Source organism: Bufo gargarizans, chromosome 7 (genome assembly GCF_014858855.1).
Source record: "Bufo gargarizans isolate SCDJY-AF-19 chromosome 7, ASM1485885v1, whole genome shotgun sequence".
In the NCBI taxonomy this organism is placed as follows: domain Eukaryota; kingdom Metazoa; phylum Chordata; class Amphibia; order Anura; family Bufonidae; genus Bufo; species Bufo gargarizans.
Window position 1 is genome coordinate 60,956,118 of NC_058086.1, and position 19,090 is coordinate 60,975,207.

The window sequence follows — 19,090 nt, forward strand, 5'->3', positions numbered from 1 at the left end:
TCCGATTCAGGTGAATGGGATTGGGCTGTACAGCGCTGTGCTTGGTATACTACGGAGAGGACGAGGCAACATCTTTAAACGGCTGATCTGCGGAGTTGCCGAGAGTTGTCCTCCCACGGATCAGATATTGCTGACCTATTCTGAGGATAGGTCATTAATTTGTAGGTTCCAGAAACCCCCCCTTAAAGGTCTCATCTGGTACATTTCTTTTTATGCCAATTTTTGGCAAAAAGAATGTTGCAAGACACCTTTTTGCGCCATTTAAACGCCTGTGCGTTTTTATGGCGTCCTCTCCACATGTGAGGGGGCGGGGGCCAGGGCTACGACTTCGGCTCTGGCAAATTTACCATCTTTTAGACCTGGAAACAGGCTTAAAAGTGGAATAGAAACTACTCCAGTCAAGGGCTGTACTAGTTTTTACTCCAGGCACAGGAGTTTATGATGAGGCGCACTCCTCGTGGTAAATTTGGCGAATCCTCCGGCTGCGCAGACAGGGAACAAAGACCGGTGTAAAAAATAAATAAAAAAAATTGTAGCTTTGTGTGTAAGGCCTCATTCAGATGGCCGTATGCTATCCGCAAAAATGCAGATCCGTTTTTTTGCAGATAAGATGCTGACCCATTTACTTCTATGGGGCCCTTTTCTATTCCACGGTTCCGCAAAACAAATAATGTCCTATACTTGTCCGTGAAAATCAGGACATGGCGCCATTGAAGTCTATGGGTCCGCAAAAATACTGAGTGCTATCCGTTTTTGCAAAAAAAAAAAAAAAAAAAACTGATAGCATTCAGTATTTTTGCGGACAGCATACAGCCGTCTTAAGGAGCCCTAAGTGTCCGGATTTCAGATGTAGAACTTCCGGACATTATACTGAACCCGAATTTACCGCACAACACAAATCCTGATCCAGATCTAGCAATATGTAGAGCGCAAAAAATAGTTAACCGTTTATATTCTATTCACATTAAAAATAAAAACATACATACGTGTATAAATAAGTCATAGGAGTATAAAAAGGAGTATATAAATTATTACTTCTAAAAATGCCCTGAAATATGTGGTGTGTGTGTGTGTATATATATATATATATATATATATATATATATATGTATATCCACAAATGTAACAAATAATATAGACTGCATATAAACTCCTCTATCTCAGGATAGGAATAGGGTTATCCACAATTCGGAGACGCTAAAACGCCATGTAAAAGTATAAAACAAATCAGAAAAAAAAAATCTGCGCTCACTGGGGAGTATGTGGCCTAACAAAATGAAGGTTTTATTTCCCTGGAGCTTCTCCCACCCCTGCCCCCTCCTTCCACACCTCCCAAAAGCTAGCCCACGCCCTGGTGATAGGAGGAAGAGCCAGGCACATTGTTAGAATGTCACTGAGAGTTTGCAGCCTAGCTTTCCCAGGGAGGATCACACTCCGTCAGGGTGCACTGAGACGGCCATTGTCTGGAGGTGGCAAGTGGAGGATCTCATTGGGTTGGACGCGCTCGGACTCTGGCTTTTCTGCATTCCTCAATGTGAGGTTGTTCTCAAACAGGAAAGCAAATATTGCAGGAGCTGGAAACTTTTTGTGACTCTGCTCAATGTCCTGCAATGTGATCCCAGGATGAAATGCAGTTCACAGGTAAGAGGCTGCGGGGCACAGGCTGACATTTTACCTTCTAACCGGAGCTGATTTCTGATCCCAGGAATTTATTACATCACTCTGTAAGGTTTGACTTTCTTCCCGTATATATCCTGCTGGTTGTAAGGAGATCAGCACTGGTCGTACGGTGGCATGTTTTAGTGTCGTAGACAGTGTTCAGACTGGGATGCTTAGGGCCCACCAGTAAAATTTTATTTTGGGGGCCCACCGTATGGATACATTCACATATTACCCGCTCACACAGCAGCCAGATGCTACCAGATGACTGACTATGGGGGTCCCTGCAGCAACTTTGAGAAGGTAGGTCCTGGGGAGAAGAGGACACTGGCAGCTTTCCTCTCGGCTCTGATCGGGTCTGTAATAATACACTGGGGAGTTTCTGTAATAATCTATCAGGTTTTCTATATGAACATAGGCAGGTGGAGGTGCTGTACACTGAATATATGTATACAGTGCAGTAAGTCTACTGTGTAATGTGCCACTTGTGCAGGGGGTGGGAGACTAGGGGCCCACCGGGGGGTTCACCTGTGGGCCAGTCCGAGCCTGGTCGTAGACCTATGGTACCATACGTACATCTTTAGGTTCTCCAGGAAATACTGAGCATCCAGCATTAGGCTACTTTCACACTTGCGTTCGGGTGTCCGCTTGTGAGCTCCGTTTAAAGGCTCTCACAAGCGGCCCCGAATGCATCAGTCTGGCACCGTTTGTCCTCCGCTCCGCTCAGCAGGCGGACACCTGAACGCTGCTTGCAGCGTTCGGGTGTCCGCCTGGCCGTGCGGAGGCAAACGGCTCCGTCCAGACTTACAATGTAAGTCAATCGGGGCGGATCCATTTGAATATGACACAATATGGCTCAATTTTCAAACGGATCCGTCCCCCATTGACTTTCAATGTAAAGTCTGGACGGATCCGTCTAAGGCTCCATTCACACGTCCGCAAAATGGGTCCGCATCCTTTCCGCAATTTTGCGGAAAGGGTGTGGACCCATTCATTCTCTATGGGGACAGAATGTGCTGTCCGCATCCACATTTGCGGATCCGCACTTCCGCATCCGTGCTTCCGTTTCCGCAAAAAAATAGAACATGTCCTATTCTTGTCCGCAATTGCGGACAAGAACAGGCATATTCTATTATGTCGGCAATGTGCGGTCCGCAAAATGCGGAAAGCACATTGCCGCTTTCCGTGTTTTGCGGATCCGTGTCTCCGTGTATCCGCAAAACACATTGCGGACGTGTGAATACAGCCTAAAGCTACTTTCACACTTAGAATTTTTTTACAATATAATGCAGACGGATCCGTTCTGAACGCAAGTGTGAAAGTAGCCTTAGTCAAAATATTTGTCTGAAAGCAGCGTAAATGAAGACATCCTGAATATCCTGAACGGGGGAAAAACAAGTTTGAATCGTAGCAAAAGTCATTTTGTTAACTTTCTGTAATTTAGAATTGGTTTCTGCGTTAATCACTTGCAACAAATAAAAGCACTTTGGATGCATTTTAGATGCTATAAAAGGGATACGGGAATGTTTGATAGACCTTTAAAAAGTATTGATCCGATGACTTTATTGTCAATGGGCACTTTTAACTTCCTTTATGTGTTCATCGCCCTCTGGCGTCTCCTGATTAGGCCTCATGCACACGACCGTTGTGTGTTTTGCGGTCCGCAAAACACGGATGGTGTCCGTGTGCATTCCGCAATTTGCGGAACAGCACGGACAGCCATTAATATAACTGCCTATTCTTGTCCGCAAAACGCAGACAAGAATAGGACAGTTTTGTTTTGTTTTTTTCCGAACCACCGAACGAAGCTGTGTGCTGTCCGCATCTTTTGCGGCCCCATTAAAGTGAATGGGCCCGCATCCGAGCCGCCGAAACTGAGGCTCGGATGCGGACCAAAACAACGGCCGTGTGCATGAGGCCTTAGCTGGCAGGTCTCAGGGATTCTCTGGATATTGTATGAAGGGGAGTAAGTGGCTTATACCTACATGTAGCAAATAAAAAGTGCCTTAAAGGGGTTGCCGCACCTCGAACATTGGTGGTATATCGGTAGGATTATGCCACCAATGTCAGATTGGCGCAGGGCCTGAACCTATCTCTAGAGAAGGAGAGCGCACCGCGTATGCGCGACCTCCCTGCTTTCACTTCTATGGGACTTAAGTCAATGGCGCCCGCTCGACTATTTTCGGTGCTACCATAGGAGTGAACAGATGGTGGCCATGCATGGGCGGTGTGCTCTCCTGAACTCCGTTTTAGAGATAGTTGGGAGCCTCGCCTATCTGACATTGGTGGCACATTCTAGCGATATGCCACTAATGTTCGAGGTGAGACAACTCCATTGAGGTGGAGTAACATTGGGGCGGATTTACTGCTCCAGTTGAATAGACAGTGTAAACTTTTGGGGCTCATGCACGTGACTGTATGTATTTTGTGGTCCGCAAAACACAGATCCTCAAAAAGATACAGATGACGTCCGTGTGCATTCTGTATTTTGCGGAACGGAACAGCTGACCCCTAATAGAACAGTCCTATCCTTGTCCGTAATGCGGACAATAATAGGACATGTTCTATTTTTTTTCGGAACGGACATACGGAAACTAAATGCACACGGAGTAACTTCAGTTTTTTGGGAACCATTTAAATGAATGGTTCCGCATACGGAAACGGAACAGTCATGGAAAACAAATACATTTGTGTTCATGAGCCCTTAGACAGTCTTAAAGCTGCGTCATTTATCACAGTGGCTAAGGCTACTTTCACACTTGCGGCAGAGTGATCCGGCAAAACGTATGCCAACTGATGGCATTTGTAAGACTGATCAGGATACTGATCAGGCTTAAAAATTCCTGATCAGTCAGAAAAATGCATTGAAATACCGGATCTGTCTTTCCTGTATCATCTGGAAAAACGGATCCGGCATTTATTTTTTCACCTTTTTTTTTTTTCAGTCTGCACATGCGCAGACCGGAAGGACGGATCCGACACTAATACATTGCTATGGAAAAAATGCCGGATGTGGCATTCAGGCAAGTCTTCAGTTTTTTTGGCCGGAGATAAAACCGTAGCATGCTGCAGTTTTATCTTTTGCCTGAACAGTCAAAATGACTGAACTGAAGACATCCTGATGCATCCTGAACGGATTACTCTCCATTCAGAATGCATGGGGATATGCCTGATCAGTTCTTTTCCAGGTTAGAGCCCCAGTGACGGAACTCTATGCCGGAAAGGAAAAACGCTAGTGTGAAAGTGTATTTGTTAGGCCTCTTTCACACTTGCGTTGTCCGGATCCGGCGTGTACTCCACTTGCCGGAATTACACGCCGGATCCGGAAAAACGCAAGTGTACTGAAAGCATTTGAAGACGGATCCGTCTTCAAAATGCTTTCAGTGTTACTATGGCACCCAGGACGCTATTAAAGTCCTGGTTGCCATAGTAGGAGCGGGGGAGCGGTATACTTACAGTCCGCGCGGCTCCCGGGGCGCTCCAGAATGACGTCAGAGCGCCCCATGCGGATCACGTCATCCATGCGCTTGGCGCGCCCTGACGTCACTCTGGAGCACCCCGGGAGCCGCACGGACGGTAAGTATACTGCTCCCCCGCTCCCCACTACACTTTACCATGGCTGCCAGGACTTTAGCGTCCCGGCAGCCATGGTAACCATTGAGAAAAAGCTAAACGTCGCATCCGGCAATGCGCCGAAACGACGTTTAGCTTAAGGCCGGATCAATGCCTTTCAATGGGCATTCATTCCGTATCCAGCCTTGCGGCAAGTGTTCCGGATTTTTGGCCGGAGCAAAAAGCGCAGCATGCTGCGCTATTTGCTGCGGCCAAAAAACGTTCCGTTCCGGAACGGAAGACATCCTGATGCATCCTGAAGGACGGATTTCACTCCATTCAGAATGCATTAGGATAAGGCCTCTTTCACACTACAGTATGTTGAATTCAGTGTTTTGTGTTCCGTTTTTCACGGATCCGTTGTTCCGTTTTTTGCTTCCGTTGTGGTTCCGTTGTTCCGTTCCGTTTTTCCGTATGGCATATACAGTATACAGTAATTACATAGAAAAAATTGGGCTGGGCATAACATTTTCAATAGATGGTTCCGCAAAAAACGGAACGGATACGGAAGACATACGGATGCATTTCCGTATGTGTTCCGTTTTTTTTGCGGACCCATTGACTTGAATGGAGCCACGGACTGTGATTTGCGGCCAAATATAGGACATGTTCTATCTTTTCAACGGAACGGAAAAACGGAAATACGGAAACGGAATGCATACGGAACACATTCCGTTTTTTTGCGGAACCATTGAAATGAATGGTTCCGTATACGGACCGTATACGGAACGCAAAAAACGGACCGCAAAACGGAAAAAAAAACGGTAGTGTGAAAGAGGCCTAATCCTGATCAGTATTCTTCCGGCATAGAGCCCCGACGACGGAACTCTATGCCGGAAGAAAAGAACGCAAGTGTGAAAGAGCCCTTAAAAAAAAAAAAAACAACATTGAAAATACATTTTTTCAATGTTTTTAAAAAATTTTTTTTTTTTTTTAAACTGTTCACCAGTGAACAGTAAAAATGAACACCATTCATCACCTGCTTCTCCCAGGTTGTTAGATTCTTCTGAGCAGTTTTTTTTGGTATGTCTGTTTCTGGAAAAGCTGGGTAACCACTATGGTGGCCCCTAGAGCTCCTAAAAGGGCGAGGTATGGGATATGTTTAAACATGCTGCACTGGGTGCTTAATGCTCCCAATACCGCAATCACAAGTACCATGAAGGCAGACCTTTCATGTCCAGCGTCTTGGACTCTGCTGTAAAGACCCCAACCCCTCTCCTCTGCTCTGGACCATACCATGGTGAGGGGGTTTCAGAGGCTTCAGTGCAGAGTCCAAGACACCGCACAAGAAGAGGCTGCATTTGTGGTACGTGTGATTGCGGTGAAACTGCCCTGGCCCTTTAAGCTAGACTCGAGGGATTCTCTCTTTTGATGTTCTTTAGAGCTCATGCACATCCAAATATTTTCGATCCGTATCCGATCCTCATTTTTCGCGGGTTGGATGTGGACCCATTTACTTCAATGGGGCCCTGCAAAAAAAATAGAAAATGCGAAACACACACGGCCGGTATCCATGTTTTGCGGATCCTCAATTTTTCGGACCGCAAAAAACGTCTACAGCTGTGTGCATGAGCCCTTAAATTCAGGCCCTGCATTAGGCATACTCAGTGTTTTAGGCCTCTTTCACACAAGCGTGACGGATCGGCTCCGGATGCGTTCAGTGAAACTCGCACCATTTTGCAAGCAAGTTCAGTCAGTTTTGTCTGCGTTTGCGCTCAGTTTTTTCCGCCCGGATGCCATGCGTTTTTCACGCGCGTGATAAAAAACGGAAGGTTTACAAACAACATCTCTTAGCAACCATGAGTGAAAAACGCACTTGCTTGCGGATGCGATGCGATTTTCACACAGCCCCATTCACTTCTATGGGACCAGGGCTGCGTGAAAAACTCAGAATATAGAACATGCTGCGCTTTTCACTCAACGCAGAACTGATGCGTGAATGAAAACGCTCATGTGCACAGACCCATTGAAATCAATGGGTCAGGATTCAGTGCGGATGCTATGCGCTCACGTCACGCTTTGAACCCGCGTGGAAAACTCGCTCGTGTGAGAGGGGCCTTATTATTGGACTATTCAAATCAGTCCTGCTATTGTCAAACTGTGCAGGGACTACCCCCTAACTGGTAACACCTATCCGGGCCTTCACTGCAAACTGATAGTAATTAATTCACAATTTCTAGCAGGAATAATAAAGTAATGGCACAACAAAGTCATAAGACGAGATGCTCTGGAATTATTACAAGAGGATGCAAGTAGTTACTAAAACATGCATTTCGGGAGAGGTGATAGGTCGTGTTTAAAAGTTACGTGACAACCCCAGTCAGTTATAATAGCAGCCTTATTGATTGGAATAGCTGGGTGACAGACACACATGTAACTGGGAATCAGCAGAATGGAATTTCTGACCAGTTGACATAAAAAGATGACTCAGGGATGAACATTTGCTGGGAACTTTTTTCTTTCCTCTGAGAAAATGCCCTTTTTTTAATAAATAAATAAATAATTAACTCTATTTTAAATCGCTGGCATCATGAGTAAGCCTACCATCAACCCTTCCTCACCCGCATGGTGTGACCCGCTTAGGGTTGCCTCCATTCTCCAGTGCCAGCCCTGAACAATAAGGGTCATGTCTGCCCATCCTTCTACTATCCTTTCAAGAAGGTGATTCATGGAGCCTGGAACGGGACTGGGGCCAGGTGAGCAGTAAATGGGAGGATTATCCCGGATGTGCAATAATTGGAAAAAAATAAATAAAAAAGTCTAGAAGTCAGACATTAAGGGGGATTGTGCTATAATCTCTGTAATTGAGGTGTTTGAAAATGGGCGATTGCGTTAAGCTTGTAATACACTTATTACTGTTAGTCAAAGAGCTTTTTCTTCTCGCCGTGTAATGTGCGGAGGGAGCGTTTCGCCGTAGACTTGATCCGCGGACCTTGCATAAGAACCTGCTTCAGGCTTACGCTGCAGAACGCCGTCAATTAGGAGGTTTCCTGGATCTCGTCTGTCATCCGAAAACCATGGGAATAAGCTTTAAGAAATGCAGAGGCCGAATGGAAAAGAGGCTCATTACGTGGAACAGGCAGCACATCGGGCCGGCCTACTGCGCGTAATATGGCGGTGTAAAACATAACCTCTGCATATCTGACATTCCCCTCCGCTGCCTCAGACATATCTTTGTGTCACACTTAGAAATTGGATATGTCACATGGGAAGAAGGTATTTATTGGGGTTTGTTGTTGTTGCTGTTGGAAGTGCTGACTCCAGAGCGTATGTTTGTTTAGTATTTATTATAGTTTATTATTTGTTTAGTGTTTATTATAGTTCAGTCTATTGTTTACTGTCGTTTATTTGTTTATTTTAATGTTATTTGTGACTGATCTGTCATTCCAGTCGTATGCGTCACATGATCATATGCAATGTGTGTTTTAGGCCCGTGTATGTGCTTATGATAAGTGTATGCCTCTGTCAGCCTAGGTTTGGGAGAATGGAGAACCCCGTTGCCCTCGGGGACTGGACCTCTGTTCAGTAAGGCCTCATGCACACTACTGTATTTGTGGTTTGCAAGAATGGGAAATACCCTAAAGTTTACTATTGTTTAGTCAGCAGTTTTATTTATTTTTATTTATTTATTTATTTTATGCACTTATATAGCGCTACTATATTCCGCAGCGCTTTACAGACTTTAGCAACCAACTGTCCCCAATGGGGCTCACAATCTAAGGTCCCTATGAGTATGTCTTTGGACTTTTATGTCACTGGTTCGTCACCTGACGGCCCCTATGTGTACCTACATGTACAGTATGTTCTTGTCTAGCTTTTTTTGTTTTTAATTATTTTTCCCTTTTGGAAGCCTTTTGCTTGGCAGGGTTGTTGTTGTTGTTTATGTAACCTTTCCTATAAAGATGTCACCCTAGTCTTTCTGGGGCTTTAAAAGTGAGGCGGTGATGGAAAACCAGTTACTCTGTCCCCCCCGCGGTCTTTTCAGTTGCATGCCAGGACGTAATCCAGCCTTCAGAAAGCATTGCTGTCAGTCATCATATCCTTTTCTCAGCAGCAGGGTTACGTGTCTAGGTAGATGTCAGAAGATTAGCAGGTGTGCGGGGGGCCCCTTAAAGAGGAGTGTAGTCAATACAACTCTGGACCATTAGGCTACCTGCACACATTGCGGAAATACCTGCGGTTTCCCGTGCAGAAAAACCGCAGCGTATTACAGAACCAGCAAAGTGTATGAGATTACACAAAATCGCACGCGCACTTTTTTTTTTTTTTTTTTTCTGTGCAGAAATCAACCTGCCGTGCGGATTTAAAATTAAAATAGCATGTCAATTATGTTTGCTGTTTTTGCTGAGAATTTCACCCTTTGCAAAGCCGCATCTAATCCACATCAGAAATCCTGAATAAGACATTTGCAGATTTTGGTGTGGATAGGCTGCAGAAACGCACATAAATCCACACGGAAATTTGCGGATCTTATGTGCATTCACTCACACCCGTGTGCAGGTAGCCTTCACACACGGCAGAAAAAACCTCCAGAGAATAGACTGGTGTGGATTTGTACGTGGGTATTTCTGTGTGGATTGCAAACACCCCCTATCCTAGAGAATGGAGACATTCTGCTTAAAAAAACCCGCGGCACGTCATGATTTATGCAGCAGAACACAGAGCAGCGATTGACACTTTTCAACTCGGGATAACATGGGCAAAGTCTTTATATGGCGGATTTCTCCATCGTGTGTGAAGGCACCTTTACTATTCAACAGGGTGTATCGGTATCCCCACTATCTCTGACTCTGGCATCACTGATTGGATAGTGTCCGACTGGTAATTCCCAGTTTTCAATTTACTTTCACACTAGCGTTTCTATTTTCCGGTATTAAGATCCGTCATAGGGTCTCAATACTGGAGAAAAACGCTTCCTTTTTGTCCCCATTCATTCTCAATGGGGACAAAACGGAACTGAACAGAACAGAATGCTCCAAAATGCTTTTTGTTCCGTTTGGTTGCATTCTCGTACCGGAGAGCAAACCGCGGTTTTCTTTCCGTCATGGGATGCGGAGCAAGACATCATGACCCACAATGGAAGTCAATAACGACGGATCCGTCCCCCTTTGACTTTCAATGGTGTTCATGACGGATCCATCTTGGCTATAGAAGACATAATACAACCGGATCCATTCATAACGGATGCAGACGGTTGTATTATCAGTAGCGGAAGCGTTTTTGCATGAGCCCTGCCGCATCCAGCAAAAACGCTAGTGTGAAAGTCTAATTAGCGATCGTATGAACGCTCATTTGCGATCATCTTGCAGTGTAATACTGCCGCCGATTGCCCAAAGCAATCCATATCTTTTTAACATTTTAAAAATGATTGTTTGCAAGTGGCAGATCGCGGTGTCTAATCGCGATCTGCCGCTAGACAGCATGGGGACGAGCAATAGTATAGCGATCACTCCTCCCCATGCTGCGGAGGAAATCTTTGCGTGTAATAGCAACGGTCTCCTCCACTAGCGAGCAGGCGATGTCCAGGAGCGAACACTTCCCTCTCGACAATCGTCTGCCACATCGGGCTGTATTTTCCAGGGGAATGGCACACCACTGAGTTTTAGGAGGAGTTGCCCTAGGATTGTGTTGATAGGGAATGCAGGTAGTCGCTAACTCATGGCTGCTATCCTTTTCTGGGCCAATCACTGGCTTCAGCGGTCACTTACGGCTTATACACATGTGACCACTGAGGCCAATAATTGGCTGCTGCAGTCATGTGAAGGATCAACGGCATATAGATTATTTTAGTTATTTAAAAAAAAAGTCCTGCTCTCTGCTATTTTCGAAACCCCCCTTTAATGAGCTGCATAGGACTTGTGCTTCTATAACAGCAGGACTATCGCCCGTCTTATGATGTGCATTGATTTTTTTTTTAGTCCTTTGAAATAGTTTATAATGTTCTCAAAGTGCCTATTAAATCATTAGCTACTATTTTGGGAACTGAGTCGAAATAGATCTTTGTACTGAGTTCACGCCCTGTAAAATGGCGACTGAAGTATTTGGTCACACGTAAAATCAACGCTCGTTCTATTCGAGAGGTACATCTGAGAAATCCGTAAAGAACGTCTTGCTCTGCGGCTGATTCCTCAGATTTCTTGCTCATAGGCTCTTTCTCAGATCTGTAGATAGTTCATTCTATACTGTGTTTTTATCTTTTTATGTTTGAAGCCGTCCACTAACTTTTTGAAATAGGGAGGTTTTGCCAATCGCTGCGGCCGCCAGGTCTTTAGGCATCGTGCACACAGCCTTATTATGGATCTCTGGCGTATGGATCCATCGGCCCACACTATGTTTCTGATTTCTGAAGAATCTATGGGAATAAATTGTGGCATGTTCCGTCAGATGCCACCCTACAAAACATTGCTTCTAAAAGAAAATACAGGGGGGGGGGGGGGTTTATCATAAAAAGTCGCAAGCTGTGTGTTTGTGACTTTTTAAATGCAACTTTTTTTGGGGGGGGGGGGGGGGGGGGCAAGTGCCTCTTTTTACGCTGCCCTCGCCACTTTTCCAAAAGGGTGCGTGACCAATACCAGAGACAAATTTATCTTCATTTTCACCAGTTTTCTTTTGCAAAAGCACCATAGGGAGTCCTCATGCCATGGACAGGCTTTGGACTTTTGGCTTTTCTCTGACGCACCTGCAGGCTCAGCGGAGGATATTTGAATGGTACAAAAATTAAATTTTATTTATTTTTTACAGCCCCTACTATCTTGGAAACCCCCTTTAATGAGCCGCCTGGGAACTGTGCTTCTATAGCCGCAGATGTGCCACATGTGGACATACTAAGGCTCGGTCAGCCCTTGCAACGGGGTTTCCTCCATCATAAATGGAAACCAGAGCACAGTGCCAGATCCGTCGCACATCGGACTTCGGCAGCAACCAGCAGACCCCATAAATTTATATTTTTGGGACATAAAGAATAGTGCTGCGTGCTGCGCTTATCTTCCTATTGAACAGAATCTGCGAAGGAGCCATGAGGTGTATTTTCATGGCCCGAACATCTGGAAGAAACGTTCCTACAAGCGCTCGTTCCCCGGCTCAGCTAAGGCCTCGTGCACATGAACGTTGTTTGTTTCTTTCCATGTCCGTTTTTTTGCGGATAGGATGCGGTTCCATTCATTTCAATGGATCCGTAAAAAAACGTGGACAGCACACCGTGTGCTGCCCGCATCATTATGTCCTTTTCGTTGCCCCGCAAAAAAATTGTGCATGTCCTATTTTTTTCTAGTTTGCGGACAAGGATAGGCATTATTACAATGAATCCGCAAAAAAAAACAACCAAAAAAAACGCAATTTGCAGACCGCAAAACACATACGGTCGTGTGCATGTAGCCTGAAGGTAGCACAGATCACCTGATGAACAAGCAAAACACTCGTTCATCGAGCGAAGTGATCGGAAGTGCGGACACCTCCATCATCGTTCCTGGGCAGCAGATTGTGCAGTCTAAACAGCGAGCAATAATTATATAGGACGATAGCAGCAGCGATCACTCGTTCTTATACTGTGGAGGTGATCGCTGCATATAAATACAGTGCTTCACCTCCACTGAACGAGCAGCCGACTATCGGGGAAGAACGCTACCTTCTGGACAATCTGCTGAACGTCTAAATGCAGCTTCATTTCCAGAAATTACCTAGTGATGGGTCAACAATATCTGATCGGTAGAAGTCCCACCTGCTACTCCCGCAGCTGTTGAAAGGGACCACTGCCACCTATGATTTCACGTCAGTCAGGCACGTGCGGCGCTGTGCTTGGTAGGCTATTAAAGGGGTTTATCCCATTAGGACAAATGATCCCTTTTTCACAGGATAGAGGATAAATGTGTGATCGGCAGGGGTCCGACTGCTGGGGCCCATGCTCCCCATTTGAATTGAGCGGAAGACATGTATGCTTGACTGCCACTCTATGGGACAGCCGAAGATACAAGCGCTCGGCTACCTCCGCCAGCCCAACAGATCCCAACACGTATGACCGCCGTCCATTCAAACAGAGGAGTATGGGCCCCGGTTCTTGGGATTGGTGGGGACCCCAGTGCGCGTGAGGCATCATCTGAGTGATGTGGCTCCTTTAAGCTGCTGATCAGTGGGTGTGCCTGGAGTCGGATCCCGCCAATTGGATATTGATGACGTATCCCTTTAAAAGTTGCACTTGTAGGTGGACCTGTATTAAGGGGAATCACAGGCCTGTTTTGCGGTGGCTGGGATGAAACCTTTTGGGTCACTAATGGTTAAACGTAAGCACGGCTCGGAGTTTTGCAGATTGTGAAGGCCTGTGTCCCACCGACGCCTCGCCGTACAACGCCGGATGAAATAGATTAGGTAAATGTGAGATGTGTATCCTGTACTTACCTCTGAGAAACCCGTCGGAAGGTTACTTTTCTATCTTTCCATGTCCTGGGCTCATCGCCAGCAGCCGAGAAAGCGTTATATCATGCAACTGGAGAAAGGAAACCTCTAGATTGTCAGCTCTTCTGCAATACCCGAAGTCATGGGATTTCTTCTCAACAGGAACCAATTTAAAGGGGTTTCCCAAGATTCGAAAATCTTGGTTGCTTCCTTCTAGAACCAGCACCACCTCTGTCCATTGGCTGTGTCTGGTATTGCAGCTCAGATCCATTGAAGTTTATGGAGCAGACCTGCAATATGGACAGGCACAGTTTCTGGAAGACGGCCGCCATGTTTTTTTTTTTTCTAATCCTTGAAACCTCTATATAGTCACAGGAGGACCTAAAACTTCTCAGCAGACCATACACCTGTGATAAAAGCCCAGAACCTTCCAAGTGTCCTCCATCGTGCCCCATCCTTTGTGCCTGGGAGGTATCCCCCAGTGTGTTGGTGGGGTTGTAACCCCTTGTGGGTGCTGCAGCGTGAGCCCGTACCTTTCTAGTGGACTCCCCTTAATAAATGCAAATGTATAATTTAGTATTATATAACCTTCTGATACAGAGGTGCTGGTAATTATAATGATGGTAAGGTTGGTGTCACACCACGGGGTCGTCACTTATCAAAGACCAGCTTAAATAAGGCGCATCTACAGTAGTGAACTGGGAACTTAAAGTGGCCCCATGTTGTAGGGGGGGCAACACAAGTCGGCAGGGTCAGCAATACCATAGCGCAAAAGCTGTCCATCTGTGGTCGCCATCTATAGATGCCATTTTCTGTCCTCCTCCAGGTGTCTCTTATTAATATATGGAAAAGGGGGCTTAGGTGTGGGCCAGAGCGGTTGAATTCAGGAGGGCATGTGTGGTCGCCAGCAGAGATGAGGGCTTGGGTGGACCCCTGGGTACTGGCCCACCAGGAATTTTCCCTGTAAGGTTTATGGCCAATCCGCCCCTGCGTATCTACAGCAGTCCGTGCCCCTGGAGTGAAAATCTTCTCCGTTCCCTGAGTAGAGTACTTTCGCACTGGCGTTTTGGCTTTCCGTTTTTGAGATCCGTTCAGGGCTCTGACAAGCGGTCCAAAACGAATCAGTTTTGCCCTAATGCATTCTGAATGGGTCAGGATCCGTTCAGAATGCATCAGTTTGCCTCCGTTCCGTCTCCATTCCGCTCTGGAGCTTGCAGCGTTTTGGTGTCCGTCTGACGAAACAGAGCCAAACGGCACAATAGAAAAAGGATCCGTCCCCCACTGGCTTTCAATAGTGTTCAAGACGGATCCGTCATGGCTATAGAAGACCTAATACAACCGGATCCGTTCATGACGGCCGCATGTGGTTATATTATTGTAACAGAAGCATTTTTGCTGATCCACGACAGATCCGCAAAAAAACGCTAGTGTGAAAGTAGCCCAACACTGGCCTAAATGTAAGTTAATATGCCGGGGGCCCAGCCCGGCCCCCATCAGTCCCAAGTGGTGAGGACAGAGCAAAAACACACACGGGCGTTAAAAAGTTGCGTTAGTAAATGACCCCCAAAGTTGTTGTTTTTTTTTTTTTTTTCTTTAGCATTTTTTGCACTGAAAAATGCAGCATCCGGATGTACGGTATTACATGCAGACTTCACCCTCTCCATTGCATAAGGGGAAATTCACTGGGGAGAAAGGCAGGATAAATTGACATGCGGCACATTTCAGATCCGCACGCAGGTTACATTGCGTTGCGGTTTTTAAAAATTGTTAAAATCTGATCTACTTTGGCGGTACTGTACAGCACGAAAATCCATGATGGCAAATCTGCAGCTATTCAGTCATGTGTGAACCAGGCCTGAATGTAGCGTCCGTACAGATCTCACATGTCGGTGATGAGTTTTGGGCAGGGTCACTAAACTCTTTAATGGCACATCCCTAACAGAGGCACGCCCGGCAACTCATTTTACAAGGGCAGGTTTCCAGTATGGTATACTGCATACATCTACTTATGTAATCTGTCGAATGGCTTGAATTAAGGCTACGTCCACATGGAGATTTTGAGTGCGACATGTGCCAGGCGCCTAAATACGCATGTTGCAATCGCAGCAGATTTGCCACTCGCACTGACACCCCATTCATTCCTATGGCGTCTCCGCTACATGACGATCTCGGCTACACGTCAGCTGTCTGGACCGTGTGACTTTAAAAGAAACCAAGGCTGGTCAGATCCCAGGAGCCAGGTAGACGTCTGCTGCCGCCGGCCCGTGTGAGGGTTTTTCTTATCGATATCTATTACATTTCTTATTGCTGAGCCACCAAACAAGACCAGTTGGGCAGTGGGGTCTTCTGAGGTCTACGGTATTGTATTGTGACATGCAGGCTACATGGGGTCGAGCACACGCTATCGTTGTTACCACTTTTTGAAGTCCGGTTGTTTGCAAAAGGTACTGGAGCACATTTACTAATGGACTTGCGACACCTATAGGCGTAAAAACTGTCGCAAGTCCCCTTTTCTGTACGCCAGTTGGGCTTGACAGGGGCACGGGCATGTCGGGCCTGCCTTGCCTTACTTAGATTCAGTTTTCAGGCGCAAATGTTTAAAGTTAAAAAGTTTTTACTGTAGGCGAATGGACTGCCACAGATGCGCCTAATTTATGACAAGGCACACGCCTCATCAGAAATTAGACGTATCCAGCGGCAGCGCAGAGTGGGTAACGAAGACAGGCGTAAAAATCCAGTCTTGGTAAATGTGCCCCAGTGAGCCTTTATCTTCCTGTAAGGCCTCATGCACAGTAGAGATGAGCGAATTTCCGCTTATGAAATTCGTACACACTTCGTTTGGTGGTAAAAGGTGAATTGCGTTATAGTTTACGTTACCACGGACCATATCGCAATTCTATGACCTAATGCCTTCCGGCATAATAGAAGTCAATGGCCTGCATAACGGATCCGTACTGTTTCCGTTATGCAGGAGAGGACTCCCCTGCATAACGGAAACGAGACAGATCCGTTTTGCACCCCACAGACTTCTATTATGACGGAATGAATAACGGAATGCCTCTAAAGGCAGTCTGTCGTAGAATTGCGTTATGGTCCGTGGTAACAGAATGCATAACGCAATTCAGCTTATACCACCAAACAAAGTGGGAGCGAATTTCTAACTTCTAATGCACACCACCATATTTTTGATCCATGTCCGATCAGCATTTTTTGCGGATTTCTTGCGGACCTGTGTATTTCTGCGTGTCTGCAAAAAAAACAAAAAATAAGACAGCACATTATAGAACCTGTCTTACTCTTATTATTTTTTTATATTTTTATTTTTACGGTGTATCCTGTGAAAATTGCGTGATCCACACCAACCGCATCCGTATTTTGCCTATCCGTGATTTGCAAACTTTAAAAGGGATACAGTCCTGTGCAGGAGGTCTTAAAACTCTCCATATTGGTATTTCTAAGTAATGACCCCGTAGGGCTCGTGTACCCGAACATGTGCCGGCTGTGCCTGTATTGCGGCTCACAAACAGCAGGTCCGCAGTATACTGGCACCGGCCGTGTGCGCACTGTATCATGGCTGCGGACCTATTCACTTGAATGGGTCTGCAGTCCGGAAGATATGGTGCGGAGAGCCATGGAAGTACTATAGAGCGCTTCCATGGCATTTCAGTCAGTGCCTCCGCGCCGCATGTTCCATTTTATTTTTTTTGCGGTGCGGATGGATCGCGGAGCCATTCAAGTCAGTGCCAGCCACATGGATGGTGCCTGTGCATTCGCAGTCCCCTATGCATGGCACAGGCGGTGCAAGATCCCTTATACTGAGAGAGCAGACCACGTTATAACAGTCTTCCATCATCACTTCTGTTTCAAGGGGAATTTCAGTAAAAACCTTAAAGACGACGTTTCGCCTCTGACAGGTCTGTTTTAGTAACTACTTGCATTTCCCACGTGATAACAATTCTGGAGCATCTGTTCTTATGACTCTGTGCTATTCCTTTATTATTCCTGCTAGAAGTTTATGACTGAAATGTGAAGGTCACATTCACACAACAATGAAAAAATGACCATTAAAAACGGATACGCGGTCAGTTCTTCATGGCCATTTTGCATCCTCGTGTGCATCCCATTTCCTGGCCGTTGGGTGAATCCTGTCTAAATGTTGTGAGGGGGGGGGGGGTCCCTGCATTGTCAAACTATCCAATAATCAGTGCTGAGCGCAGGGGCACACCCCCAACTGGTAACATCCATCTGGACCTTTAGTGCAGACTCCTGGCAGTTTGTTCATAGACATCTAGAAGGAATTATAGAGGAATGGCACAGACATAAGATCAGATGCTCCAGAACGGTTATTACGTAGGGAGACAGACGTATCAGGTGACGGCTCCTCATTAAAGCTCTCTTTCATCCAGACCGCGCCTAAATCAGTTTGAGCTGCTGCTTAGCCATTGGCACTTCCGCTAGAATCTCCCTACGCCAGTACTGATGGAGTGTGGTGCTGGCCGGGGATTGTAAGTGATGGTACCGGGGAGCTGACAGGAGCGGGCACAGTAGGACATGACCCCTTCAGTGTAGAGCAACATGGCGGAGTCTTGAGATGGGTCCGGATCTCCCTTGTATCCTATTATAGCTGTCTAATCCTGTCTGTGAACAGGATTACCACCGCATCTACCAGTTTATGCTCTCATATATGCTCCATACGACGCGGATTACAGCGCTCCAATAGCCGGCTGCACTTCTGTACTCTGTAATAGGCCCCGCCAAGTAGTTTTTCATCTCGTGCCCCCTCTATTTTAAAGTGACACTCCGTCTTTTGTCAATCCTTTTTAGCTGCGGATTTCACCCTTTTCCAATGAAGGGGGAGATCGCAACAAATCCGCACCAAAACCCGCTGAAATTGCCGATTTTGGTGCAGACGTGGTACCTAAGATCCGCACAGATTTATGTGTGTTCACCCGCCGCACTTGTGTACAGGTGGCCTCAAGGATAGTGCGACACATAGCAACTAGGGATTCATCCGAAGTCGATTCGCATAAAACTTTGTTGTAATACTGTACGGAGCGGGAGCTTTGATCAGTACTAGAATGTATTGGTTCCGATGATCCGAAAGTTATTAGTTTGTGAATTAATTACAGTAAAAAACCTTGATACTGATCTCAGGTTTGGTTCCAAGGTACCACTGGGAAACAAACCCGAGTTCGGTATCAAAATTTTTTACAGTAATTCACAACGTTATTACACAAAGTCTCGCGTGACTTCGCAAAGTAATAACTTCGGATCATCAGAGCCAATACATTCTAGTACTGAACGGAGCTCATCGGAGCCAATACATTCTAGTACTGACCGGAGCTCATCGGAGCCAATACATTCTAGTACTGACCAGAGCTCATCGGAGCCAATACATTCTAGCACTGACCGGAGCTCATCGGAGCCAATA

The 19,090-nt window shown here is 46.1% G+C and overlaps 1 protein-coding gene across 8 annotated transcripts in view; it reads left to right on the forward strand.

Moving 5' to 3' along the window:
• Window positions 1-19,090, forward strand: part of RASAL2 (RAS protein activator like 2) — a 281,186-nt gene that overhangs the window by 157,491 nt on the left and 104,605 nt on the right. Inside the window, exon 1 of one of the 8 annotated variants that reach the window (XM_044300546.1) lies at window positions 1,400-1,641. The exons of the other annotated variants lie outside the window; for them this stretch is intronic. Coding sequence (XP_044156481.1) covers window positions 1,629-1,641 — 13 coding nt within the window. The 5' untranslated portion in view covers window positions 1,400-1,628. Of the gene's footprint in view, window positions 1-1,399; window positions 1,642-19,090 lie in introns of those variants that run through there. 8 annotated transcript variants of the gene reach the window in all.